The sequence below is a fragment of the Ixodes scapularis genome, unplaced genomic scaffold (genome assembly GCF_016920785.2).
Source record: "Ixodes scapularis isolate PalLabHiFi unplaced genomic scaffold, ASM1692078v2 PGA_scaffold3__209_contigs__length_174095766, whole genome shotgun sequence".
Lineage (NCBI taxonomy): Eukaryota > Metazoa > Arthropoda > Arachnida > Ixodida > Ixodidae > Ixodes > Ixodes scapularis.
Genome location: NW_024609868.1, coordinates 156,314,080 through 156,339,077, shown reverse-complemented (window position 1 = coordinate 156,339,077; position 24,998 = coordinate 156,314,080). Strand labels below are relative to the sequence as shown.

Sequence of the window (24,998 nt, the reverse complement as noted above, 5' to 3'; positions counted from 1 at the left end):
GGCTTGTTTGCTCAGTGCCGCCCCCGAGTTAATTCGGGCCGACAATGTTGTTTTTGTTTTTTTCAAATGGAACCCACATTCTTAGTTTTAGTTTGTCTTGTAGAAGCAGGTGGATACTTTTATAAAACTTCCCCCTATGCGCTTCCGAGTCAACATTTTTGCAATAGCCAACCCTCGGGCTTTGATTTTGCGCTCCTTGATGAATGCTGAAACTCATATAGACGGGCAATAGCTCGCCTTGAAAATACTTGCTTTTGGTGGCCGAGAACAAACTCGTGTTCCTGACTGGCAGCCACTTGCTGCCAAGAATTGCTGCACATATCCTAAAGATTAGTCTAACACAGATGCTTTGGCCGGACAGAGACACAAAAGCCTGAAACAAGGCCACCACAAAATTACATGTGCGTGACATAATATGCCTCTTGTGACAAAACTTGGCACATGTTTTGTCGCCTACAGCAACACTGAAGCCAGACAGACAAGCGATACGGCATATTTAATTGACGGAGCTCAGAACGACCGGGGACGCTTTTACTGAAGCTTGTTTTGCTGCAATACAAGCGTGTATTGCAGCAAAACAAGCTTCAGTGAAAGCGTCCCCAGTCGTTCTGGGCTCCGTCAATTAAATATGCCGTACCGCTTGTCTGGCTTCAGTATTGCTGCTTCAGAGCAATCTAGAAAATCTAGAATCCTCACCTTTGAACGAGAACGAACTGGCGCCGGCTGGCTTGTGGGCCGTGGAAACTGCGAGAGGTTTGCGATTAGTTACGTCCAAGTAACAATTTTTTTTGGGTAGCCACCTACAGCACACTCAAAATTACATACATGGGACACAGATGCCTCATGCGACGGAACTCCCTTCGTCCTTGTTTTCTGTTAACTCTGCTCACCTTCACCACTCGCCTCCAATTTCTGCGCTACGTCTTTAATCTCGATTCCCTTATTCCCAAAGGCCATGCCATGGCTTGTGCCAGTCACGGGTCTGTCAGCTCTGCAACCGGCGCCATTGTGGCAAAGACGCCAAAGCACCTGGAGCTTGATGTGCTCTTTTAATATTTTGAGCATGGCTCAAAACAGGTGTATGGGCGTCTGGTATGCACTTTGCTTATTTGCGGATCGTTTCGAATCAGGGGGTAGGCGCTTCTGCGATCTGAGCGCATGCTCGGTTTTTTACAATAGTTGAAATTGAACTCTGCAGGAATCTTCAATCATAACAAACAGAATGTGCATGCCAAAAGGCATAGCAAATGAAACATCCACCGTCTATCTATTTTCGGTTCTTGTCCGCAAGAAGCTGTCGTATATGTAGCCTTCCTTGCTTAAGCCACTCATCCCTAATGTCCCGGTTGGGTCTCGTCCTGATGAATTGTCGGTGCAGACCTGAGGTGCAGTCAACATCAGATTAGACCTTTTGAGACAGAACCATATACTTGCTGGAAGGAAGTACACCCAAACGAATTTTAGACATGTCATTTATAGTGAGTCTTAATATGAGAGGCCTGATGTAAAATAAGACGTCAATACTGACACACCAATTTTGCGAACCTAAAATTTTGAAGGCCTTGTCCCCCTCGCTAGGGGGACAAGGCACATGAATCCTGGCATGTTGATGAAATTTTTACCTTAACATCCCGACTCAATGCCCATCCCCGAATATTCGACCACCACACTTTTAGAAAAAAGATAACTTTTTAGAAAACACAGAGTCATCGACCACCCCTACAAAAGCCTGAACCAAGCCTACTAGTAACGTGGCTTGTTTGCTTCGTGCCGCCCCCAAGTTAATTCGGGCTGACAATGTTTTTTTTTTCAAATGGAACCCACATTCTTAGTTTCGGTTTCTCTTGTAGAGGCAGGCGGATACTTTTGTAAAGCTTCCTCCCTATGCGCTTCCGAGTCAACATTTTTGCAATGGCCAACCCCCGGGCTTTGATTTTTGGGCTCCATGACAAATGCTGAAACTCATATAGCAGTGATGTGATTGGCCTAAGCCGTTTTGGAGCACCTTTCGGAGCAGCCAAAACAGTGTTTTGGAGCAGCAAAAGTAGCTTTTAAAGCAGATATTGTAATAAAAATAAAAATATTTGTTTTAAATGCTGGACACACGAAGGGAATCTTGCTCGCCGAAATAAACCAATTATGGTCAAGTTTGGCCACCTGGGAGTCTTTCAAGATGTAACTGAAATGCCAATGACATGACACATTTCTTTTTGGTTTTCGAAACATTCTGCAAAGCTGGTGCAAGCTTTGCTTTAGCTTAGGGTAGTATTGATTGTCCAATTTTAATGTCTCCAAAGAGACATTGCGACATCCCACAAGTGTACAGTGCTGTAGGCATTGCCAATCAATTCCGAAAAACCGCTTGCCACCGTTTTACTGATTGCCGACGTGCCAGATTTTCGTCAAAAGTAATTAAATGTAAAACACTGAATTGCAAGCGTCCCGGCTGGTGCCTCTGTCATGCAATTATGTTCGCATCGTTGGTTCGCATGCACGTGAGGGCAACTCCGGCAGGCTTGCAGCTGCACGTGCTTCGTCGCGCGAGCGAAACGGCTGTTTAATCGAAACCGAAAGCATGCCTCTCCGCTCCGTCCCAACTGGTTGCCAAAAATCTATGCAAACTGTAACTGCCCAGCATGCGACAAAAAAGAGTCCAGCGCCGCGTGCTTGCAAGTCCGGCAGGCGAGGTACGAGCTAAACACAGAAAAAAAGAAACTGAGCGCACTGATGCAAGTCATCACGAGCCAGGGTCGCTTTGTGCAACGACTGAACTCGAGACAAACAAGCGTTCTCTGCGGGTTCAGCGTGCGGACATTCCCTTCTTTGCTTTAGCTCACTTCAACTTTTCTTCACAACACATTTTTCACACACCGGGGTCCCTCTCGAAAGAAAGCCCACCAAGAGAAACCTAGGTAATCAATACTTCGACACTGCGAAAGATGGAAACAGACCCAGGTGGAAAGGCTCGTTCTGCTTCACCTTAGTCAAATAGTGTAGCTCATTTTGCTAAAACAATGCATATTTGCTAAAAAATGTATAATATATATTTTGCCCCATTTAGCAGAGTTTACTGCCAAGGGTACCTGCACACCAGGATAAGTCAGACTTAGTCAGTTTTTTTTTCTTTGGATGAGCGACAACAGAATCCTAAACAGGTGATGAAACAAAATATAGGCCTACCAAGCCAGGCTAGTTTGCCTTGATGCAAGCACAGTGCCTCGGCCGACAAATGAGGTTCTATTCTTGGTAACTTGCCATATTTGGTGGGAATAGTAAAGTAAATGAAAATAAGGCTATCTCTCTTGCAGCCCACAGCTGCAAACGAAATTCATATACCTCGATAAACGACCTAAAAATAAAATTGGGTGGTGGCCAAGCGGTTTATGGTGTCAAATTTCAAATTTACAGACTGTGTTGTTCTGGTTGAGTCCTCCTGGTGTATATTTTTATCCTTATTAATTATACTTAAATTGTTTGTTTGTTTTATTTTTGAGGCACTAGCACATAATTTATACGCTAACTCAGCTTTAGAAGCGTTTTAAGAATACTCCACGGCTCCCTAGTGCTTGTAATAAATTCTCAATGAGAGCGGCTTTCAATTTTTTTCTTGCTCTCGCAGCTGCTTGCTTCCTCACCCTTAAAATGCTGACAACTCGACACAAAAGTAATAAAAAAATGTGCTTCAAATGTGATGAAGATGAGCATTTCCAAGTTGTACCCCTGCTTCATGCCCTGACCATGCCACCATACCACAGCTGAATGCAGCGACGAATGGTCCCAGGTGCTGTGACCCGACCGTATATAGCCTTACGGTGTGGCGCGACTTATGCAGCCCCTATGCTTGATGATGGAGCCAGTGTGCGAGGTGCGACCTGCTAGAGCTGTGCAAGCCACAGCTTTACAGCCTGCAAAGGGTGGGAAGATGCCCCTCCCTTTGCAGAGCTTGCAATAGCTTAGCAAGAAGCTATTACAAGCACTAGGGAGCCACAGTGTGTGAATAAAAGCACTTCTGAATGTGAATTAGTGTGTAAATTATGTGTCTATACGTTAAAACTTAAAAAAAAGTATTATTTATAAATATAAATATATATATATATATATATACTGTATACTAAAAAAAAAGGCAAAAAGAAAAGAAACGTCTCTAGGTGGGTTTGAACCCAGAGCTCCACTGCCCTTGATTTCAGTTCCCTAAAACCCGCTTCAGATGGGGCAACTTTTCTAGCCATTTTGAGATTGCTGGCGGGTAGTTCCCTAGGTTTTCCCAGATCAGCACGAATTTCTGAGATCAGGTTCGGCTTAAAACAGACACGCAACTCGAACAAACTGGAAAAGTTTGAAGCAACAGCAGCCAATCAGGGACGCAATATTTTCACGTGACACCCCTGTGGTGGTGAGGATGACAGCTGAAGACTTGGTCCTGGTTTCAAATGGATCGTTTTTGGAAATAAACTTTTTCAGAAACATGAGTGAGTATTAATGCCAGTCAAAGATATAAAAACACGTTTTTAGCACGTAGTTGTGCGTCTATATAGTGCAAGAAAAATCAAATTTCATGATGATGATGGCAAATCGTAGCAATTTGGTTGCAGCGTCTGAACGCAGGCGGCCTGTGTTGCTGGTGTTGCGACGTTAAGTTGCTGGGGGAAATTGCCCTGTCTGAAGTGGGCCTTAGGCTTGCTTCCACCGTTCACGCTCAGCGAGCAAGCCCGCTTCAACCGTTCACACCTCAAGGCAAGCTGGACAGCTACAAGCCACCTAAATGTCTACCGCCGCATCCCCGGCCAGGCCGTGACGCGACATAACTTATTAAAAGTCTTGCTGTCAGTGCCACGACCGGCCAGAGTGAAGTCGAGAAAGAATCATCTAAATCAATTCGTAGCTTTCTTGGAACGACCCCCCTCAAGGGAGAGTCGTCCCTCCGCCTTTTGTCGACTGTTGGACTGACGCGAAGAAGCTAGCCGTCTTGGCCCAGCAGTTACAAATCATAGTGCTCATTTACTCGCCTGCCAGCGTTCCAGGTGCCAACCGCAATTTCCGCCAGTTTACCCGACACCCGCTGACAATCTCGTCTGCCGGTGTTCCCGGTGTCCACTGCCATTTCCGCAATCTTTCCAACACCCACTGTCAAAAACCCATCTGCACTCCAGGCCTCGACAAGTGCTTACTTGTCTACCGCATCACCCCAAGCCTAAATCCTAAATCTGCATTGAGTCCTGGCTGTTTCCCCTCCTGCCACTCGTTATCCTGCCTTCCAGCGAACATGCCGTGACTCTCCTCTGCCTCTGGAGACGACTTTCTTACATCTTAACCGCGCTCCCCGACTCCTGCCAACCACTATTCTAGGGTACCCGAGAAAGCGTGTATTCAACCTCGTTCTTCGAGCCCCTTAGGTACTTGATTCGAGGAGACACCTGCTGAGCTCTACCGTGAGACAAGTCGCCAAAATTTTAACATATTTGTCTCAACGGGCATCGTTAGCGTTAGTGAACAACCCGCTCAACGAATCCGTGAGACTCCCTGGGGACGACTAGAAGCAGAGGCATACCAAACGAGCCCCACGTTGGATGTGCCATTTTAATGCTGGTTTCTTTATGGAGTTCGCTTAGCTACTAATAATCACCGCCCAATCGGTATGCGCTCCGCCCGTCACCCAGGGAGTGACATACAGCACCGAGAAGACAGCGAATAAGTTTACTACCTCACGGTTGCCCGTCGTTCAGAGCCAGCAGTCCAGGCACGCCGACCCTTGTTGTCGTCCGTCGATCAGAGCTCACGGTCGGAGTCAGTGCCCAGGCCTGCGGATCGTCCTTCCCATGCCAGCGCTGCGTAGGCTGGCTGTCCCGGGCTATCACTGCCCGAGTCTCGCTGCGGAACCACCCCGGGATCGTCGTGGCCTAGGCTAGATGGCCAGGACTCGCCGTTTCTACCGGTCCGGTTTGAACCTCGCTGGTGGACCGCTCCAAGCCAGGCAGCCCGGCTCCGATGTTCCTGCCCAGCTCCAGCCTCGTTCAGCACGCACTGTCTCGCGCCAGCTCGTGACTTCTTTCTCCGCCGACCGCCTGTCACGTGCCCTCTGCGTCGTCTTTCACCCTTGGCTCCCACAAAGTTAAGGAAAGGGAATGTACCATTATGCTCAGTGAAGTACGGTGAGAAGACCTGGGACTCGAGCAGGAATGCCGTTATCCTTGGTGTGACCCTACGAGACTCTCTTGCTGCTTTTGCTGGGGTTTATCTAACTGAAGTACCTGTCTGAAAAGTAGAAGAAACATATGTGCATAACACTCATTATTCACAAGAAAATTTGTCAACATCCAAAATGACCCATGGAGAAAATTATGTGAGGAATTTGTTGGCCACGTTGGCAGAGTCACCTCTCGTGGCCAATGTTTCATTGCAACTTTAATTGTAGTAAACAGTCAAAGGGTATATTACAAGGTGCAATTTGGTTTTGTGCGAACCTACAACGCACAAAACAGCACTCTAACACAGTATGTAGAGGTACCTCTAAACAAATTCCAGGGTTTCATGGAGCCTCCTTCAGATAACTGATGTTGAACATAAAATGTGTGCACCAAGGAGTGAGCAAACAGTGACTTCCAATTAGTCTCAAGCACCAGCGACATGTCGACAAGGAGTGCAATGTGTAGAATGTCGTCTAGAGGTGTGCAGCCAAGATGAAAAGGCGAGATATAACGATATCAGAATAAGATCACACCAAAAAGGTTCCGTTACAATCTAGGCACAGTAATGAGTCAACCGACGTACAGCCGCGATTCACTTTGTGTTGAGGTGAAACATAGCCAACAAAATATAAAAAACGCGTTTTTTTTTTTCTGTACATCATTTGCTCTGCGCCGTTGATATAAGGACAGTTGGGCGGCGTCACAAAGTCACTCGCTAGCGCTTTTTCAAATTCGTTCATCGGCACTCATGGTATACCCGGGAGGAGAAAAGTACGAGCTCAGAGCCGAGCCGCCGAGCGTCGATTGCGACTTTCCTAAAGAGAAGCTCCGGTACACTTCGGCGACTCGTCAGCTTCAAACGACGCCTCTTCGAACGAGCCTGACGCGCCCGCGAAGACAATGCGCCGAACGGGCGCGGCAGAAAGCACGCCGGAAGTAAGGGGGCTGGAGTCTGAGTATCCGAAAGAGACGCGGCGCTGGTTTCTACGTCTATTTCGCACATCAGATAACAAACTGGCAAAGCTAGCCGAGTGTGACCACTGACCAGTGACTGACGTTACATTGGAGCACACGCAGTCGAAATGACGCCTGCAACAGAGCACAGCTAGGTGCTTTCAACAGGGGACACAGGCGTTCAAAGAGGCCTCGATTTAAAAACTTCACGTCTCCTTTGTGTCCTTCGGTGTTTGCTTTGATCCGCGTACGCCAAAGCACTCAATGCTGCAAGTAATAGAGTCGTGTATACGTACCTTTCGAAGCAATTGAAAGTGTGTAGGTTTCGCTCGATGCCCACGAGTACAGAGTGCGACGAACGCCAATCACGCCGGCTGGCCAGGCTGGCCGGGTCGCACAATACACAGCAGTGGTGATGACAGTGGCGCAACCGACGCCCGCCCGCTGCGCACTGCGCATGCTCAGCATGCTCGTTGCTCGTCTTGGCGGCTCGCCAGCACGCCGGCATCGCGCCGGGCCAGCCGGGCTCGCTCCCTTCGAAGTTCGAACAGTTCAAAGTCCAAACTGCTTGCGCGCGCGCGCGCGCGCGTGTTGGCGGTGGAAACTGTCTTCTCGAGAAACGAGGCTGTAACGTATCGTTTGATGGCGCAAGTGCACGTATTTATCACGTCATTTTTTGGACAGTGTGTGAATCTCGCGAAACAGGCGACGAAAAGTGGTGGGTGAAATGTGCTCGCATGTCGTCGTGGATTTTGTGTACCACGTAGGATTACCCAGAAAGGTGGGTCAATATCGATAAATGTGCGCGTAAGAAGCAACTACATGCACGTGACCTGTCAAACCTATTCACCGTCATTATTTTATCGTGCGAACCGACATTGTCACGTATCGCGTTCGATTTCGGTCCCAACACCGGTAACTAGTATATCGTGTCATGATGTTGTATTTCTCACCGTCGGTAACTTCGTATTGATATCGTATTCGATGTGGTGGTCGTGTCCCAACACCGATAGTTTCTTGTTGTATTGCGATGGTGTGTTGCAACATCGAATTGTATCCCGGTACGTTGGGTTTATCGTTTGGCGATCAACGTTTGTTGCATTACAACTGCAATAAACATTTGTTGGAAAACGATCACTCCAATGAGCACGTCGTTATTGGGCTTTCTCATTAAAAGGTAGGTCGCGGCGGGTGTTCCGGCTAGTTATTCTGAATGGTTTGGTGGTTGTCTAGTTTCAAGCGCGCGAGGCTGTGTGTACTGTGTGCCGTACTAAAAGCTGTACATACTTGCACTGTCGATCAATGTTAATGTGTTCGCAACGCAGAACGTTTATGTTATGTGTGTATCCACGCCCAATATATTTTTCGCGTATTGCCGTGTGGATATGCCTACGTAATGCATGTTGGTAACTTGGTACCCGCGTTCTGAGATATATGCACGCGATATCATATTGTATTCTCCTTTGGTCCCATGATCGACGACCAATATTTCTATATCGTGTGGCCGTACAGTATGTCCATGTCGGCCACCAATATGCACGCGATGTCGTATTCTGTTCCAATAACCGTGTAGTATATCGGGGTATTGTGCTCCGATATCGTGTTGTATACCAATAACCGTAAGTTATATCGCGGTATTGTGCTCCAATATCCTGTTGTATACCAATAACCGCATACTATATCGAGATATTGTGCTCCGATATGAATTCCCATCGTGCGTATTGGGTTAATCGGATAACAATAAGTTTTTATTGGTTTCCATCATCTTCATTGGAATACAATATTTCCAATAAGCCGAGTTCATATTGGCCTTTTTCAATAGGGTACTTACAAATCAACCTAAATGTAAACATTTTCGACGGACATCCGTCTGGTTAGGAATGATTAATAAATCTTCAACTTTGAAAATATAACCAAGCTTTATTAAAAAGCGAAAATCCCGACGTTTCGGAACCAACTCGGTCCCTTGATCACGGGTGACTGTTTTTGTCCCGCGGAACGGCCTGCCCACGAACCCGAACGTGGGCAGGCCGTTCCGCGGGACAAAAACAGTCACCCGTGATCAAGGGACCGAGTTGGTTCCGAAACGTCGGGATTTTTGCTTTTTAATAAAGCTTGGTTAGAGTTTCAAAGTTGAAGATTTACAAAACAACCTGTATAAAAGGCGGAAACGCAGAGCTCCGAAGTAGTTATTGGGTGTGGTGTTGTATTCATGTTTGTTGTGCCGTGTGCGTGTATGCACTCAATGTATATGTTCAACTGATGCTAGGTGTATGCGTAATGTATCTACATGGTGGCGTGAGTAAATAAAAATATTTTTGTAGCGCATGAATTGGGCGGTACCTAGCGCCACCTAGCCTAGTGTAATGATATGCGGCATATGAAACTGATATGAAATAATAAGTTCTGATTTGCAAAAGGTGTCCAATAAACATATCAGGTAAAAATTCATATAATTTTTTTCAGTAGGCAAAGTTTTTTTTTTTTTTCTAGTTTTTGACACAATTTCAGTCTTTCTCTCCTAATGAATTAATTTCTTCTGGAAATAAACCCCAGTTTAAAGTGCTCACAACACGTGACAATTTTTCTTACCGCAGGAAGACTGGTCCAGTACTTAACGGCCTTCTCCATTCCTGCGAGCACAAAAACTATGCTGGCTGTAAACAGGGACAAGCAGTCGGACGCTTACAAGCTTCGCTTCCTCCATGGAATCCGGTTCTTCAGCCTTGTCTGGATCGTCCTGGGCCACTCGTATAGCACCTCCAACTTTTCCAACGTCTGTGAGCGGTTGACAGTTCCATAAATTGATAAATTCCCAAGATGTATTGCAGTTGAAATCTCACATGTATTAGGTTGCAAGGCATACATTTGGTTAGTGTGTGCATGGTTCAGGTAAAGACAATAATATATATATATATATATATATAAAATAAATAAAAACGCTGGACTACAAAAATTAGCATAATTCAACGATATCGGAGACCCATTCGAAAAGGCAATTTCAGACGCCTGAAGATCGGTTTGCTTTGTCCAGGCACATTTTGCTTGGGTCATAAAAGTGGGTGAGTCTTTGCTCTATTTCCTCCCTAAAAATAAAGTGCCTCAGGCTATGCGTTGCTTAGTACCGCCAAATTAACTGCGACGGCATACGGGGCTCGCATATCGGAGGAGACTACCTACAAACACAGCGCTGGATGTGTGCTTACTTCCCGTCTTGTCCTGCAATGTTTTTTCCGCTTTTACACTGCACCCATTAAAGAATAATGAAAAATAATTACTGGGTGGTCACAAATAAAATGTAAACAAAGCGGACCCATCGCTGATGGCTATTAGCAAGAGCTTCATGTCGTCCTGGAAAAGCTCTAAATATCACAATTTGTTTCCTGTTTCATGTTTGTAATAAGTTACTACATATAATGAATACTGTGCAACATGTGGACATGCATTTGTCAGTTAACTGCTCGTGTATTGCTTTATTTGACAAGACACCTGTCTCATCATATTTCAGTATTCGTTGATTATAACAAAAATACAATAATTAACATTTGGTAGACGAAAGTCTGAATGCAATTGTAAAAAAACAAAACAGTTGTTTTATGTACCTACCTAGAGAGGGAAATTTAGCCTGCAAATCGCAATGCGCGTGAAGAACATTCCTAATCTGCACCATTGCTCGGTGTTTCGTAATGCATGGTCACCCGGAGCTTTCTTTTCTTCACTCGGCAAAAATTGTTTCTCGGATTACTGGAAGACCTAAACAAGGCGCATATTTCGTTCGTAGAAAGGCATGTAGTCAGCGCGAACATTGGCCGTTACTCCTGTTGGGCCTACACCGCATTAATGATGGCCTACAATGTAATAAAAAATGCACTATTATATTTAGGTTTTTTTGGCCGCTGAGCTACTCCAGTAATTTAGTTCAATTTTGCTGAAAATGCAGAGCGTGAATTCGGTGCTCAGTGGATGGAAGAAGATTATACCTTTCTCTCCACACAACTATTGAAGTTGGTTGGTCGGTTAAGAATACCTGTCCACGCTGCGCGTGTAATGTTTAATCGCACAGTATTCTTCACGCATCATCGTTTAGAGGTTTTTGTGATCAAGCGTTCAATTACAAAAGCTTTAAAACGTGTTTAGAGATATCCACTTGTTTCGTTCACATGCAAGTAGCCTTCCTGTGTCCATATTTGAAGGCCTTAAAGAAAGTCCGGGAGTTTTTTTGTTCTGTTTTAAACGGAACTCGAAATAATTAGACGCACACAAACTACTATAATGAATACGATACGATTGGATCTACCTCAACACGGACTACGACTATTTGATAGTAAGGTCTGCACACTAGTTATTATTTAAAAATATAGCTAATTACTGTGTGTCAATGAGCCAGTTTGAACCATCGCAAAAATATTAGTATCTTGCTCTGTTGGTCTGTCGACAATACTATATCCCCGTTTCCCTCTTATAATGTGCGCAAAAGATTTTATTTTTTTGAGTCTTAAAACAAGTTTACTTTAGCAACCTGTACTGACTATCAAAGGAGAGAAGTATCGACAAAATAGCTGGGACGCATGCACACGGGCATTTCGGAAAGCGTTGATGTAGCACTTCATTATTTGTCAAAGCATCTAAGTCAATGTACCTCTCTGTCGTTCTTCTCCTCAGCCCGTCTGGTCAATGCACTTCACTATGGCGACGACATCGCTGGCTGCTTTATAACGGCTGGCTACCTGAGTGTGGACACTTTCCTCTTTCTGGCGTGAGTATTCTGATAACATTATATTGTCGGGGGTTTTATTTCAAGGTTTGCATTTAGCACCAAACAATTTTAACTAGAAAATAAATGTTAAAATGTACTTAACCCGTAAAGCATAGTACAAAAAAATCACCTATTTTTGTATGTGTGTAATTTTTGATACAATGAATTTTATCACAGCTAGACGATGAGCTTGAAATTTTATTGGCTAGGAGTTCGGCATTTTGTGAAGCGCAAAACTGAAGCCGGGATAAAAGTGTGGCCTCGAGGCTCGACACTGATTGGTTGACGGGTGGGAGAGCAGGAGTCACGTGCTTGACGCTGAATGGTTATCGGGGAGGTCTTGTGACCGGGGAGGGAGCGAGGAGGAGAGGTATGCGAGGAGGCAGGGTGGCAGAGAAGGAGTGGGTTGAAAAATTCTCAAAGATCGCCAGGCTTATCTTTTCAAGTGTACATATGCCATGTGTTAAATGCTGTCGCGAAGTGCGCCGTGAACGTAGGCGTCTGTCGAAACGGGCTAGATGTACTTCAAAACAAACTTTTTGGAGTGAAGACATGCTACTTACAATTACATACATAAAACGCAGAATTCCGCTAAAGGATTTTGATGCTTGGACGTTTTATGTATGCAACACAGTTACCTAGTAATTAGCCATACATATTTTAGTAGAAAAAAAAAATTTGAAGTTCTTTATTTCTTCACATCATGGAGTGCTCGCCATGAGAAAACAGTTAGTTAAGGCCAAATCAATTTGTTTTCAAATTGATTACAGTGAACTTGCAAAATCACTCTACCGAAGCATTAATGTTGCACCCCATTTTTTAGAATAAAACAATACCTAATACTCAATATTACCAATATTATATTCACAATAGCGGCATGCAACATAATTATTAAGGTATTGTATAAGCCCTTATGAGCTTTATTGATTAGGTATAGCCTAATGGTTTGGTGCATTTCGGAACTAGCGAGCAATCACGCTGCTAAAGAGGTGAATCATTATTCGCGCTGGCAGGCGCACCGATATATAAACACACATTGTCGCAAATCTTGAACAAAATCAATAATCGAGAACGTTTTCTAGTACCCCGCGGCGTCGAAAACCAAATGTTTTGTCGACATTTTGGCTCGTTGTATTTCGTTGCTGGGTATAGAATTTTTTGACACGTAGGACATGTGGTTTATTATTGCCTGCATGCATAAGAGGACACATTCAAATGGATGACTTATAAGCAATTGGAAAACACAATGTGATAGCTTATAGAACTTCCCAGTTCGGCAGCTGTCGATTCTCCACGAAAGTTAATAAAAAAAAGGCAAGCATCAAAGAAAGTCAGTGTCCAGGTTCTCTTTTTTTTAAATGCGTAAAAACATTAAATTGCTTACTGATATTACCAGGTTATATTACCAGGTTATGTTATTTAGACATCCAAGTCGATTGAGCGACGTGGACGAAAAAGGAAAACGAGGACCATCAGGATAAATTGAAGCATGTGGTAGGCGATTTTTGAATCGGGTATTTCAACTAGAAACATACGGTATTGGACCAAAAGAGATGAGTTCTGAAAAGTGGAACGAATGGAGGTAGGTGGTACTTGAATCAAAATAGGAAGCCACCCAGGTAAGTGATTATTTGCGCAGATTGGCTAGATATTAACAAGACCGCCATTGAGTGCACTAACAAATCCAGTGCAAAGAACCTCTTAACAGGTGATTGACGCTTGCTTTCAAGCAGCTCCAAGTGATGAATTATGTGCTTAAAATTACTACGGTGCAACACTCTTTTATTCTAAGTCGTTATAAGGATCCCATGATGATTAATCAAAATACACTCTTGAAAAATCTATGTACATGGTCAATTTCTGCTTTATAAACAACTCATCTGTAGTTGCTGAAAGTTTACTGATACATAAGCGATGCTTTGTAGGACAGCACGCTATTATCTAGCTTAAAAAAATAAAATGTCCGTTCCTTTCTGTTTCTTTTTTAGGCGTAGCTTTTATTTGGTCGCTCCAATTTTTTAGTTAAGCGTGCCAGATGAGTTAACTATAATGTTATGTGCAAATACTCAAATTGAGTTCTCTCATAAAACATAATTATTTGCAACAAAGAAATACCTCGTTCCTTCGAGAGACAAAGCACTGCACAACATCGTTAACTACTTTGCGCACGGCATATGTTGTGATTTGAGATTCGCTCCACGACGCACCTCACCTGTGTGTTTTAGCGATGTCCTAATTAAAGCAGCATCTCAATGTGTTATTTTTTAACTTTATATAAACCTCATTCACAACCTAGTGAACAATCTAAGATAATGTTGATCTTCATACTGTTTTTCTAAGTACCCCACAGTGTTCAAGGCCTTCATCTTACATCACGTTGCGTCATCCCTCGCTTGTCACCCTAACCTAAGGCTAAGGGTAAATAAATTTGTGTTTATATGGTTGTCATTCCAGGTGTGTGGAACGATTGATTGTTTTAACAAACCAGAATTGTTTATGTGTACAATATTTCAGGAGGACACGATACTTTAAAAGAGGAAACAAGCTTATCGATATTATTTGCATTGGAATACGGTGCTTTGCAATTCGACATTGTGAGTCAGGAGTATCTATTACGCCTTTTCAGCGGCTTTCTTCTGACGTACAACTTGGTGAGAGAACGCGTCAACGGATTTGTTGGAGGATGCATTGTTGTCGTCCGGCGGTGGATTAGGTAAGAGCTGCAAAAATGCTTAAGGTATAGGGGCCACGATGTCCATGGTGTAAACGTTTTTTACTGTAATGTATACTGTATGAGACTGAAATATCCAAATTACTTATATATGCAAATTTTTATAAATTGTAGAATTACGCCGCTTAAAATTGGCTCCGAAGGCAGAGACAACAATGAGTATAAATAGTTGCTCGTGCATGAGACACACTAGGCATCAAAGGCATCCTTAGGGTAGTCGCTATTCTGTTTCGCTCTTCTATCCCCTATAGTGGTTAGTGCAAATACCATTGCAGAGCATTTTTTTTTTATTGATGAAAGAAGTAGTTCGCGACAATATTGTCACAAATAAACAGGCGAGAAAACAAAGAATAACTGGAGAAACTGAAACGTTTAATGGGGCGAACTTGTGCCCAAAAATAAAAGGGTACAAACGATAATAACAGAGCGTCGCGGGCGTCGAAGTCGGCGTAACAGCTGAGTCGAACGCTGGGGCGAGACTGACTCCGCTCGCCTTGCGGAATCCCTTATGTACCCTCGTGCGTTTCTGGATCGTTCGGCGTAGAAGGTTCGGCGCGTAGAACATTCTGGCCTCGAACAAGCAACATGGTTCTCGAATTTACCAGAACATTACTTTAATATGCGCCTCCGCGGCCAGCAATCGAACCCTTGCTTTCAGCGTGAAAAGCACGCGCGATAAGCGTTAGACAATGATCGCGCTGCCTTCTTGGCCAGCTGCGCTCGCGGCAATATAATTAGGTGGTATGAGGAGAGAAATTCGTCTGCTTTTTGCGCAAGGGTCGCGACTGTGTCAGAACGGTAAGCTCTGATTGGCTCATTTGAAAAGAATGGTCGATAGGCGTTTAGGCATCTAGCATTGAGGTCTACCAACTATTTGTTTCAATCAGCCGTGAAGAGCTTGGCGCCGTTATGAGGTTAACACAACTCCTTCGCAAGAAGCAGACGACTTGGTCTCCGCATTGTTCGAAACAAGTTTTGTATTAAGTTAATTTTTTTTATTAAGTTTCGTAAATATGTCTGATATCCCTTCTAGTCCTTTCATTGATAGACCTGAATACTTAATTAGCCTTTCGTAGCTACCGTTATTACCGTTATTACAGTGGCTTCTTGTTGTAATATCTAAAAGAAGGAAAGAGCGCATTCTAAAAAAAAACTGGAACGGCCATTTAAAAACATTTAAAATATTAATTATTCGCTCAACATTGAAGGTCATCTGTTCTATAACCAAGAAACCATTTCGGTGCATCTTTCTTGTTTTGAATGTGTTCGTTTATTGTGACGAACCTGTTTAATTTTATTACGTTTAAAGAATATTTAGTAGATAATGTTAAAAACATAAATTTAGATAACGGTGCCATGAGAATAGATAAATCTCAGAATAAGTTTCAAACTTCCTACGCAACATATTGCCACGCGCGTCGGCGAGCGACCCACCGCGCTTGACTCTCGTTCGGAAAGTCTAGGTTCGATTCCAGCCAGAGGGATGTTCTTTTATTTATTCTTTCAACTTCGCGCTCTCGTGAATTCGAGAACATTCTCGTCTGATCGAGTTCCCAATGTTCTAGTCACCGATCGTTCAAGGCGGATTGTGGCGATCTGCGGTCAATCTCGCCCCAGCGTTAGATCCTGCTGTTACGCCGACTTCGACGCCCGCGACGCTCTGTTGTAATGTTCTGTTTCCTTTTGGTTTGGGCACAAGTTCGCCTCAATAAACGTTTCAGTTTCCTCAGTTTTTCCTCGTTTGTCACCTCGTCATTCGGGACACTTTGGTGGAGGTGCGGGGTAACGGGTGTCCGTGCAGAGTACCCCTACGAGGGCCCGCAGCGCAAGTCCCATTCCAAGCCCGTCGAGAAGACCGCACTACGAGGAACGTGAAATTCGGGCCAGCCTCCGCATCGAGGGACAGGCTCCTGAATTGGGTTTGCTGCCAGACAAGCCCAAACCGAAGAAAACGAAAATGGCCAAACGGCCGCAGACCCTGGCAGCTTCTGGCGTCGTTTACCTGCCCGTCGCGCCGCGGACGGCTGCTCCGTTCTACGGCGAGCGATGCGAAGACGTTAAAGACTGGATTGACCAGTATGAACGCGTTGCCCACCACAATGGCTGGACCAACAATCAGCGCCTGCACAACGTCTATTTTTCGCTGGAGGGGGCCGCCAAGCACTGGTGGGAAGATTATGAGTTCTCTTCGACGTCGTGGGACATTTTCAGGACCGATCTGATTAATCAACCACCATCGCCGAGAGAGAGCCGAAGACCTACTGCGAACCAGAACCCAGGGCCCCAACGAGAGCATCACCGGCTTCGTGGAGGGCGTTCTGCGCATGAGCGCCCGCGTCGACCCTCGGGCTACAGAAGAGAAGAAGCTACGAATCCTCATGCGGGGTGTGAGAGACATCTTCGGTGGCCTAGCCCGGAGCCCTCCGACAACTGTCGAAGATTTTGTCGCCGAGGCAACGAAAATCGAGCGTGCCCCGCAAGCCAGAACCATCCACTACCAGCGACTACCCGGCCTCGCTGTCCTCGGGGCGTCTAGCGGCGACCTTTGCTCCAGTATCCCAAGCATTCGCAAGATTATTCGCGACATCGCCCGGGAAGAGCTCCGAAAGCTGCTACCCGCCGCGTACCGACCAGTTTCGTTTTCAAACACAGAGGCCGTGCGGGATGAAGTTCAGAGAGCCATTCAACCAGAGGCTCCCGACGTCGCGGCAGCTTCCGAGGAACACACGCTGACTTACTCCACAGTGGCCCGACCGCCACCGCCTCCTCCTCGCCCCTATGTCGCGCCGCCCCGATGGCAGTCTCCTGCGCCGCACCACGACCAACGCCACGACGACCAGGCTCACTACGCCTGCCAGGAGCCCCGCGCACCCCAGAAGACCGAAGTATGGCGGACGCCCGACCGACGCCCTCTGTGCTTCCACCGCGGGGAAGCCGACCACACCTACCGCCGATGCCCATACCGCACCCCCGTTATGGTAAACGCTGTCGGGAGATCGACAAGTACCTGCGACGACCTCAGTCCCCCGAGCCTGTGTCCCGCCATTAGTTCCGGTCGCTGTCGCCGCGACGTCCATCTTCGCCGATGCACCCACCCCGATGGCAAAGCCTGTCGCCCCTCGCTCCTCGCCGGGGAAACTAACTGCGGCAACGCCGGGAGGTGGCGTTGCCGAAGACGGCTCAAATAAAGAGGCTCCAAGAACGACCGGAGCGGTCCCACTCTCCCGACGCTACACATCACAATGACGCTCCTGCATCGGTGTCCAACAACCTTAACGTTGTTATCGACGGCTACGACGCACTGGCACTCGTGGACACCGGAGCAGACTATTCACTCTTTAGTGGGAGGCTCTCTCGCAAACTACAAAAAGTGACGACGCCGTGGGATGGACTTCAAATACAAGCCGCCGGAGGGCACCTTATCACGCCAGTCGGAAGATGCACTGCTCGCGTCGATATCCACTGTGAGACGTGTCCTGTGAAGTTCGTCGTTCTGCAAGACTGTGCGAGGGACGTCATCCTGGGAATAGATTTTCTCTGCGAGCATGGCGCCGTCTTCAACCTCAAGGCAAACCACTTGACGCTGCGAAAGCGTGTTCCGACTTCCTTGCAGAACAACAACACGTCAACCGCGATCCGAGTTATCGCTGACCATGTAAACCTGCCGCCGCGGTCGAGTGTTTTCGTTACGGCCATAACCGACGCAGCCATGCGCGGTAAAACCCTTCTAGAAGGCAGAGTCTAACTGCTCGTTCAAAACGAAATTGGCGTCGCACGAGGCGTGAGGGATCTCCACAAAGGACGTACAACTGTTTTTGTCACAAACTTGCGACAGGAGCCGCAGCACCTAACGAAGGGCACCACCGTGGACCACGTCGGGAGTTTCAGACGCCGCCCGTGCTCACCGAAATATCCGAGGAATCCTCGTCATCACAGCAGAACACCACGTCACCAGTGCAGTTCGACTTCAACCCCGGGCTCCCAGCTCCCATGCGCAGGCAACTAGATGACCTCCTCGCCGAATTTAGTAACTGTTTTGCCACGTCGTCGAAAGTTCGTCAAACACCAATGGCGAAACATTGCATTATTACCGACGACGACGCGCTCCCTTACCACCGGTCGCCGTATCAAGTCGCCTTAAAGGAAAGGAAGGTGATTCCGGATCAAGTTCAGGAAATGCTCAACGACGACATCATTCAACCCTCAAGAAGTCCGTGAGTGTCCCCAGTTGTCCTTGTAAAAAAGAAGGAAGGGACGCTGAGGTTCTGCGTGGACTATCATCCACTGAACGCGGTGGCTAAGAGGGATGTCTATTCGCTCCCCCTCATCAACGATCCGTTAGACCGGCTTCGCCACTCCCGATATTTTTCAGTCGGTGGACCTGTAGAGGGGTTACTGGCAGATTGAAGTCGACGAACGGCGACCGCGAGAAAAATGCCTTCTTCACCCCCAACGGACTCCGCGAATTCAAAGTGATGCCGTTCGGAATTTGTACAGCACCAGCCATCTTCCGGCGTGTCATGGGCATCGTGCTGGACGGTCTCAAATGGCAGAGCTGCCGCGTCTACCTGGACGATGTCGTGGTATTTTCACGCGATTTCGACGTACACCTTAGACAACTTCGAGCCGTGCTTCTTACCATCAAGACCGCCGGCCTGTCACCCAAGCCAACAAAGTGTCGGTTCACCTATGGTGAACTAAAGTTCCTTTGCAACGTTGTAAACAACAAAGGTGTTCTCTTTGACCCCGGGAAGACTCGTGCCGTAGCTTTGCTTAAGCCGACCTCTGACAAGAAGACCGTGACGATTCTCGGACTCTGTGCGTACTACAGACGGTTTATTCGGGACCTCGCCAAGCTGTCCGCACCGCTGACGCACCTCACGAAGGACGCCGTAATGTTTGAATGGACAGAAGAACACCAGCGGTCATTCGATGAACTCGAACGAAGACACCAGACGCCCCCGATTCTTGTCCATTGCGACCAGTTTGCTAAAACAGAGATCCACGCGGACGCCAGTAACACCGGACTTGGCGCGGTACTAGTCCAAATGCAAGACGGGGCAGAGCGAGTCATCGCATACGTGAGTCTGATGCTGTCTAGGGCAAAGAGGAACTCCTCAACGACTCAAAAGGAGTGTCTTGCTGTCGTCGGGGCAATAAAAAAGTTCCGCCCATGTTAGTATGGAAGTTCGTTTCGCGCGGTCACGGATCACCACGCTCTTTTCTGGCTCGCGAATCTGAAGGACCCCCGGACGCCTCGTCCGCTAGAGCCTACGACTGCAGGAATTCGACATGACCGTGGTGCACAAGTCCGGTCGGAAGCACAATGACGCCGACTGCCTGTCAAGTGCCCCAGTCGAGGCCGCTCCTGCCTGCATCAAAGACGACGACGATGAGAGTTACCTCGGCGCTCTGGATGTCAGTGACATGGCAGCACTCCAACGTGACGACCCTGAACTGCGAGCGCTCATTGAGCACCTAGAGGGACGAGCGAGTGCGGTTCCCCGTGCTTTCTTGCGAATCCCGCCTACTTTTTTCATAGGCAAGGGGTGCTGTACAAAGAGAACTTCGTGCATAATCACACGGCATGGGTGTTGGGTATTCCTTCCAGTCTTCGAGAAGAAATCTTCCAAGGATGCTATGACGACCCAACGGCTGGAGACCTTAGGTACAGCAGGAGGCTCGCCAGGATTCGAGAAAAGTACTACTGGCCGAAGCTACCGAAGACCGTTCACCTCTACATTCGATTATGCCATGAGTGTCAGCGAAGCAAGAAACTGCCGACAAAGCCGTCAGGACTTCTGCATCCGATCTCTCCCCAATCCACGCCGTTCCAGCAGGTCGGAATGGATTTACTTGACCAATTCCCGCCGTCAATGTCAGGAAACCGCTGGACAATCGTCGCCACAGATTATCTCACATGGTGCGCCGAGACGAAAGCCCTTCGATCAGGTACGGCTGTTGAAGTCGCCAAGTTTTTCATCGAGTCCATTGTTCTCCGGCACGGCGCCTCCGAAGTCCTCATTACAGACTGTGGATCATCGTTCATGACGCAGTTGACGCAAGAGATCCTTCGTCTCAGTGGCACCGGTCATCGTCGAACCACTGCGCACCATCCGCAGACAAATAAACTAACAGGACGGGTGAACAAAACTGTTGCCGACATCATCGCCATGTATGTCGAGGTAGAGCAGAAGACATGGGACGAGGTGGTTAGCCTACGTCCCGTTTGCTTACAGCACGGCGGTGGAAGAGACCACAAGACTAACCCCTTTTCAGCCGGTGCATGGCAGAAAAGTAACGACCATGCTCGACGCAATGCTACCCCACGACCTAGGTGACGATAGGATCCCCGACGCCCAGGTGGTTGCTCAACGAGCCGAGGAAGTTCCCCAGTTCGCCCGACTTCGAATTCAAGATCAACAACGTGTCGATGCTACCCGGTACAACCTACACCGGATCGACGTTCGCTACAAGCCTGGAGACCGTGTGTGGGTTTGCAAACCGATACGACGACTCGGTCTAAGCGAGAAACTCCTGAAGCGCTACTTCGGACCCTACAAAGTGCTTCGTCGACTCGGCGATTTGAACTACGAGGTGATGCCGGACGGAACACGGACTTCACGCCGCCCTTCACGAGCGGAAGTTGCCCACGTCGTGCGCCTCAAGCCGTACTACGCGCGATATGACTGTGAACTGTGATCTTGTGCAACTTTTGATGGTATTGTGTTTTGCCAGCTTCCGTATTTTCCTATTCATTTATTTTTGTTGCTTTGTTTTTTGTTTTATTTTGTTGCCTTTCACGTGGCATCAATACGATGCCTTTTTAAATTGGGGAGAATGCCACACGCGTCGGCGAGCGACCGCGTGCGTGACCGAGTGGTTACCGTGCTTGACTCTCGCGCGGAATGTCTAGGTTCGAGTTCAGTCAGTGGAATGTTCTTTTATTTATTCTTTCAACTTGCCGTTCTCGTGAGTTTTACAATATTCTCTTCTGTTCGAGTTCCGTATGTTTTAATCGCCGAACGTTCTGTGCCGATTGTTCCAGATGCCAAGGCGCGTACATAAATGGCCCCGGGTGGCAATCTCCGGTCAGTTGCGCCCCGGCGTTCGATCCTGCAGTTACGCCGGCTTCGACGCCGGTGACGCTCTGTTGTAATCTTCTGTTTCCTCGTGGTTTTGGGCACAAGTTCGCCCCATTAAACTTTTCAGTTTCCTCAGTTATTCCTCGTTTGTCACCTCGTCATTCGTGACAATATATACTCTCGAGCAATATGCAACGGAAGTCTGCTTTATCTAATCCAGAAGGAGCTCCATGCTAGAGCCGCTGTATTCTTCTTTCCGCAGGGGCACAGTGCCAACCTTCTTCGTTATTATGTGCACGTTCCTGTTGCCCCTCTTCATCAATGGACCCAACGCAAAAGAGATTTTTGGCAATTTTTATACGGAGTTTAGAAACCAGTACTGGGCGCTTCTGCTTCAGATTCGGAACTTCACGAAGGACCTCCACATCGTAAGTGATACCCTGGAATACATAATAAATGAGTAGATTGCCTAGGGCATACACAGACCTAGAACATATATTAGTAATACAATTTTATTATTAAAAGTAAGGCACGCTAATATATGCACATTAGATGAACATCATCAGAAACTTAATTTTTTTTAAAATATAAAGTAGGTTTACTATGCGTGTAGCATCCTCCCGCGTACACATAATCACGCCGCTTTAAACCAACATCTAGTGTTCACGTTCCTCCTTAATGAAACTAACTTCGCGCCAAAAGATAATGGGAAAGCAAAGCATCGGACCCCAACTACCAAATCAGAGCATAAAGACATAGTAAAACTCTGCTGTATACGATTAAATTTACAAAATACAAGTGGTCAGCAGCCGCAAGATTCAACTTTGCTGGGAAGCTGAAGAGAACAAAACAATGCTCTAATTTCGAGTTATCTCTGTTTGATATCGTGAGGACTGAGACACTACACTTGTTAGTGGGATAAAAGCCGAGGCTATGAGCACGTTCATGTCGCCCTGAACGACGCTTGTACAGCACTAGAGTGTGGGCTCGCGAGCCATGCTGAAAGCCCGGAGCAGTGAATTGAAGCTTCTGTTACGCAAGCACTAAAAGTGAAACGCCGTATATGAGGCGAAGGAGGGGGTGGAGGGGACGAAAAAACACCCCAGATGCACATAACCAACTTTGATGAGGATCGGCGGAGGATAATTGTTTGAAAAGGAAAGGGACACAGAAAGTTTGACTTAAATGCAATAATATTTAACCGAAATATATGATAATGACCGTGCTTAAATACTCTAACTGTGCATTGAAATAAGACACGTGGCATGCGTGGTTTTCAATGCGTAAGACACATGAGCACCATATACTGGGATGTATGCATTCACACTTTATGCAGTTCTTTTGTACTTATTGTGTTTTTATTACAGGGGATGTACTTCCACCTTTGGTACATGTCCACCGATTTTCAGCTCTTCGTGGTGACGGTGTTCATCATTCAGCTTTTCAAGGAGTAAGTAGATACTACAATGGCTATTCATGTGCCCTACGCTGTTTCCCCACACTGTATATACGGGTGTTTTTCAGTGATTGAGGATATTAGTGTGTTAAGAGATAGTTTCAATGACCCCGATAATGTCACTCGATATGCCACCAAAGGCTTTGCACAGACATTGTATTTTAATTGATCATCTTTATCGGAAATATCAGAACAGTACTTTAACACTCTATATATAAAAAATGTAAGCAAATCAAAATAATCCTTTGTGATAATTTTATTGATCATGGAGGCGCCATATATAAAGCTGGGACTTTGGTTTGGGCTAGTTCGTTGTACATAGATAAATCTGCTGTTTGTCTGGGTCCATTCATGTACATTGTGGCTGCACTTGAAAGATAGTTGAAATATAATGAATATGCATATCATTTTGTATTCGTTCTGTATTATTTTGTCCACATTTGAAATACGCGCCTAAGGTGTTCATATATCATAAACGTTAATCAAAAGAGATTTTAGATATACCAAATATCTAATTCCTTCCACCTCAAGATGCCATTTGTGTGTTAAAATCCGGCTACACATTTTTTTTAATTTTTTTTTTTATTTTGTTAGTAAATGGTATTCTTGTGGTATTTGAGGGTAGTACCACATACATTTCACAATTACACATTAGAAAAGAACACAAGCACAAACACCATGACGCAATGAACACCTGAATCACAGTCCCATTGTCTGCTCCAGAGCCTTATATAGCCTACATATTCAAGGTAACCATTTGGCCGGTGACCACCTCTGCACTTATTGTGGTTTCAAGTATTGGATCTTCTCCTCGGGAGTCTGTCAAAAAGGAAACAGTGTTTTCAAGTTCGTGAACGAGATCTCTTACTAAAAAGCATTGGTGCAACTAATAATAATTCGGCGCAGTGGCTAAAACAATATCCACAAGAACGGCTCCAAGGAGAAATGTTATTGCTTCTCTGCATAGCACAACTCAGGACGAAGCGAGTCAAGACAGTTTCTTCACTTTAAAATAGTTATTTTGCTCTTCTTTACTAGTTGACTATTTAATATGGCCATTAACGTCACTATATTAAAGTTACTCACACCACGTATACTGGTGAGTATACACATTCAGTGAACTAACAATGCACAAACACAACCACGCCAAACATATCTGCTCACAGCACTGCTGAAGCTTTCCAGCATCAGCAAGTGTTGTGATTGTAGTTTCCGAGCCCTGTTTGTGATTGGTGTGCAAGAAACTCATCAGGAGTGTTCTTGATATAAAAAGGAAACAATAACATATACTGGGATAATCTATCGGTGCGATGCTGCACAGCTCAATTGACAAACTAATCAAATGTTGTATTTAGGCACTTCAGTGTACTCCCCATCTGCTTGAAGTGAACTACGGATAGGCGAGCTTTTCAATACTTCGCTAGTTTAAGTCAAACTACCAAAGTATTGCAGTCAAAGCATACTTAGTGGTAACACAACAGCGTTTACGATTTCCAGGAATTTTAAGAGCATTCTGCGCGTATTTTGATAGCTGCATTTTTATTCGGGTTGGAGTATATTTTGCGTAAAAAAAAAAATATATTTTAAGTAATCTATGTGAAAAGTATTTTGTGTCTTCTAATTTAGAATTTACATATTTCAGAACGTATGAAAGGAACTTCAAATGTAGTTTAAGTAAAGGTATTTTAAAAAGATTTTCAGAAATATATTTTAGTACTAAGTAAAAAAAAAGAAGTGTACATTTTCGGTCTATTTTTTGTGTACTTATATTTATCAACTGTACTTCAAATACACTCAAATTCTAATCTGGTATATTTGAAACGTTTTAGTT

General features: G+C 45.8%; 1 protein-coding gene across 1 annotated transcript in view; it reads left to right on the top strand.

The window, feature by feature from the left end:
* LOC115323999 (nose resistant to fluoxetine protein 6) overlaps positions 1-24,998 on the top strand; it is a 107,716-nt gene that overhangs the window by 67,422 nt on the left and 15,296 nt on the right. The window contains 5 exon segments of the mRNA XM_040211171.1: positions 9,737-9,919; positions 11,802-11,895; positions 14,522-14,608; positions 21,974-22,139; positions 23,079-23,161. Of these exon segments, the coding sequence (XP_040067105.1) occupies positions 9,737-9,919; positions 11,802-11,895; positions 14,522-14,608; positions 21,974-22,139; positions 23,079-23,161 (613 nt within the window).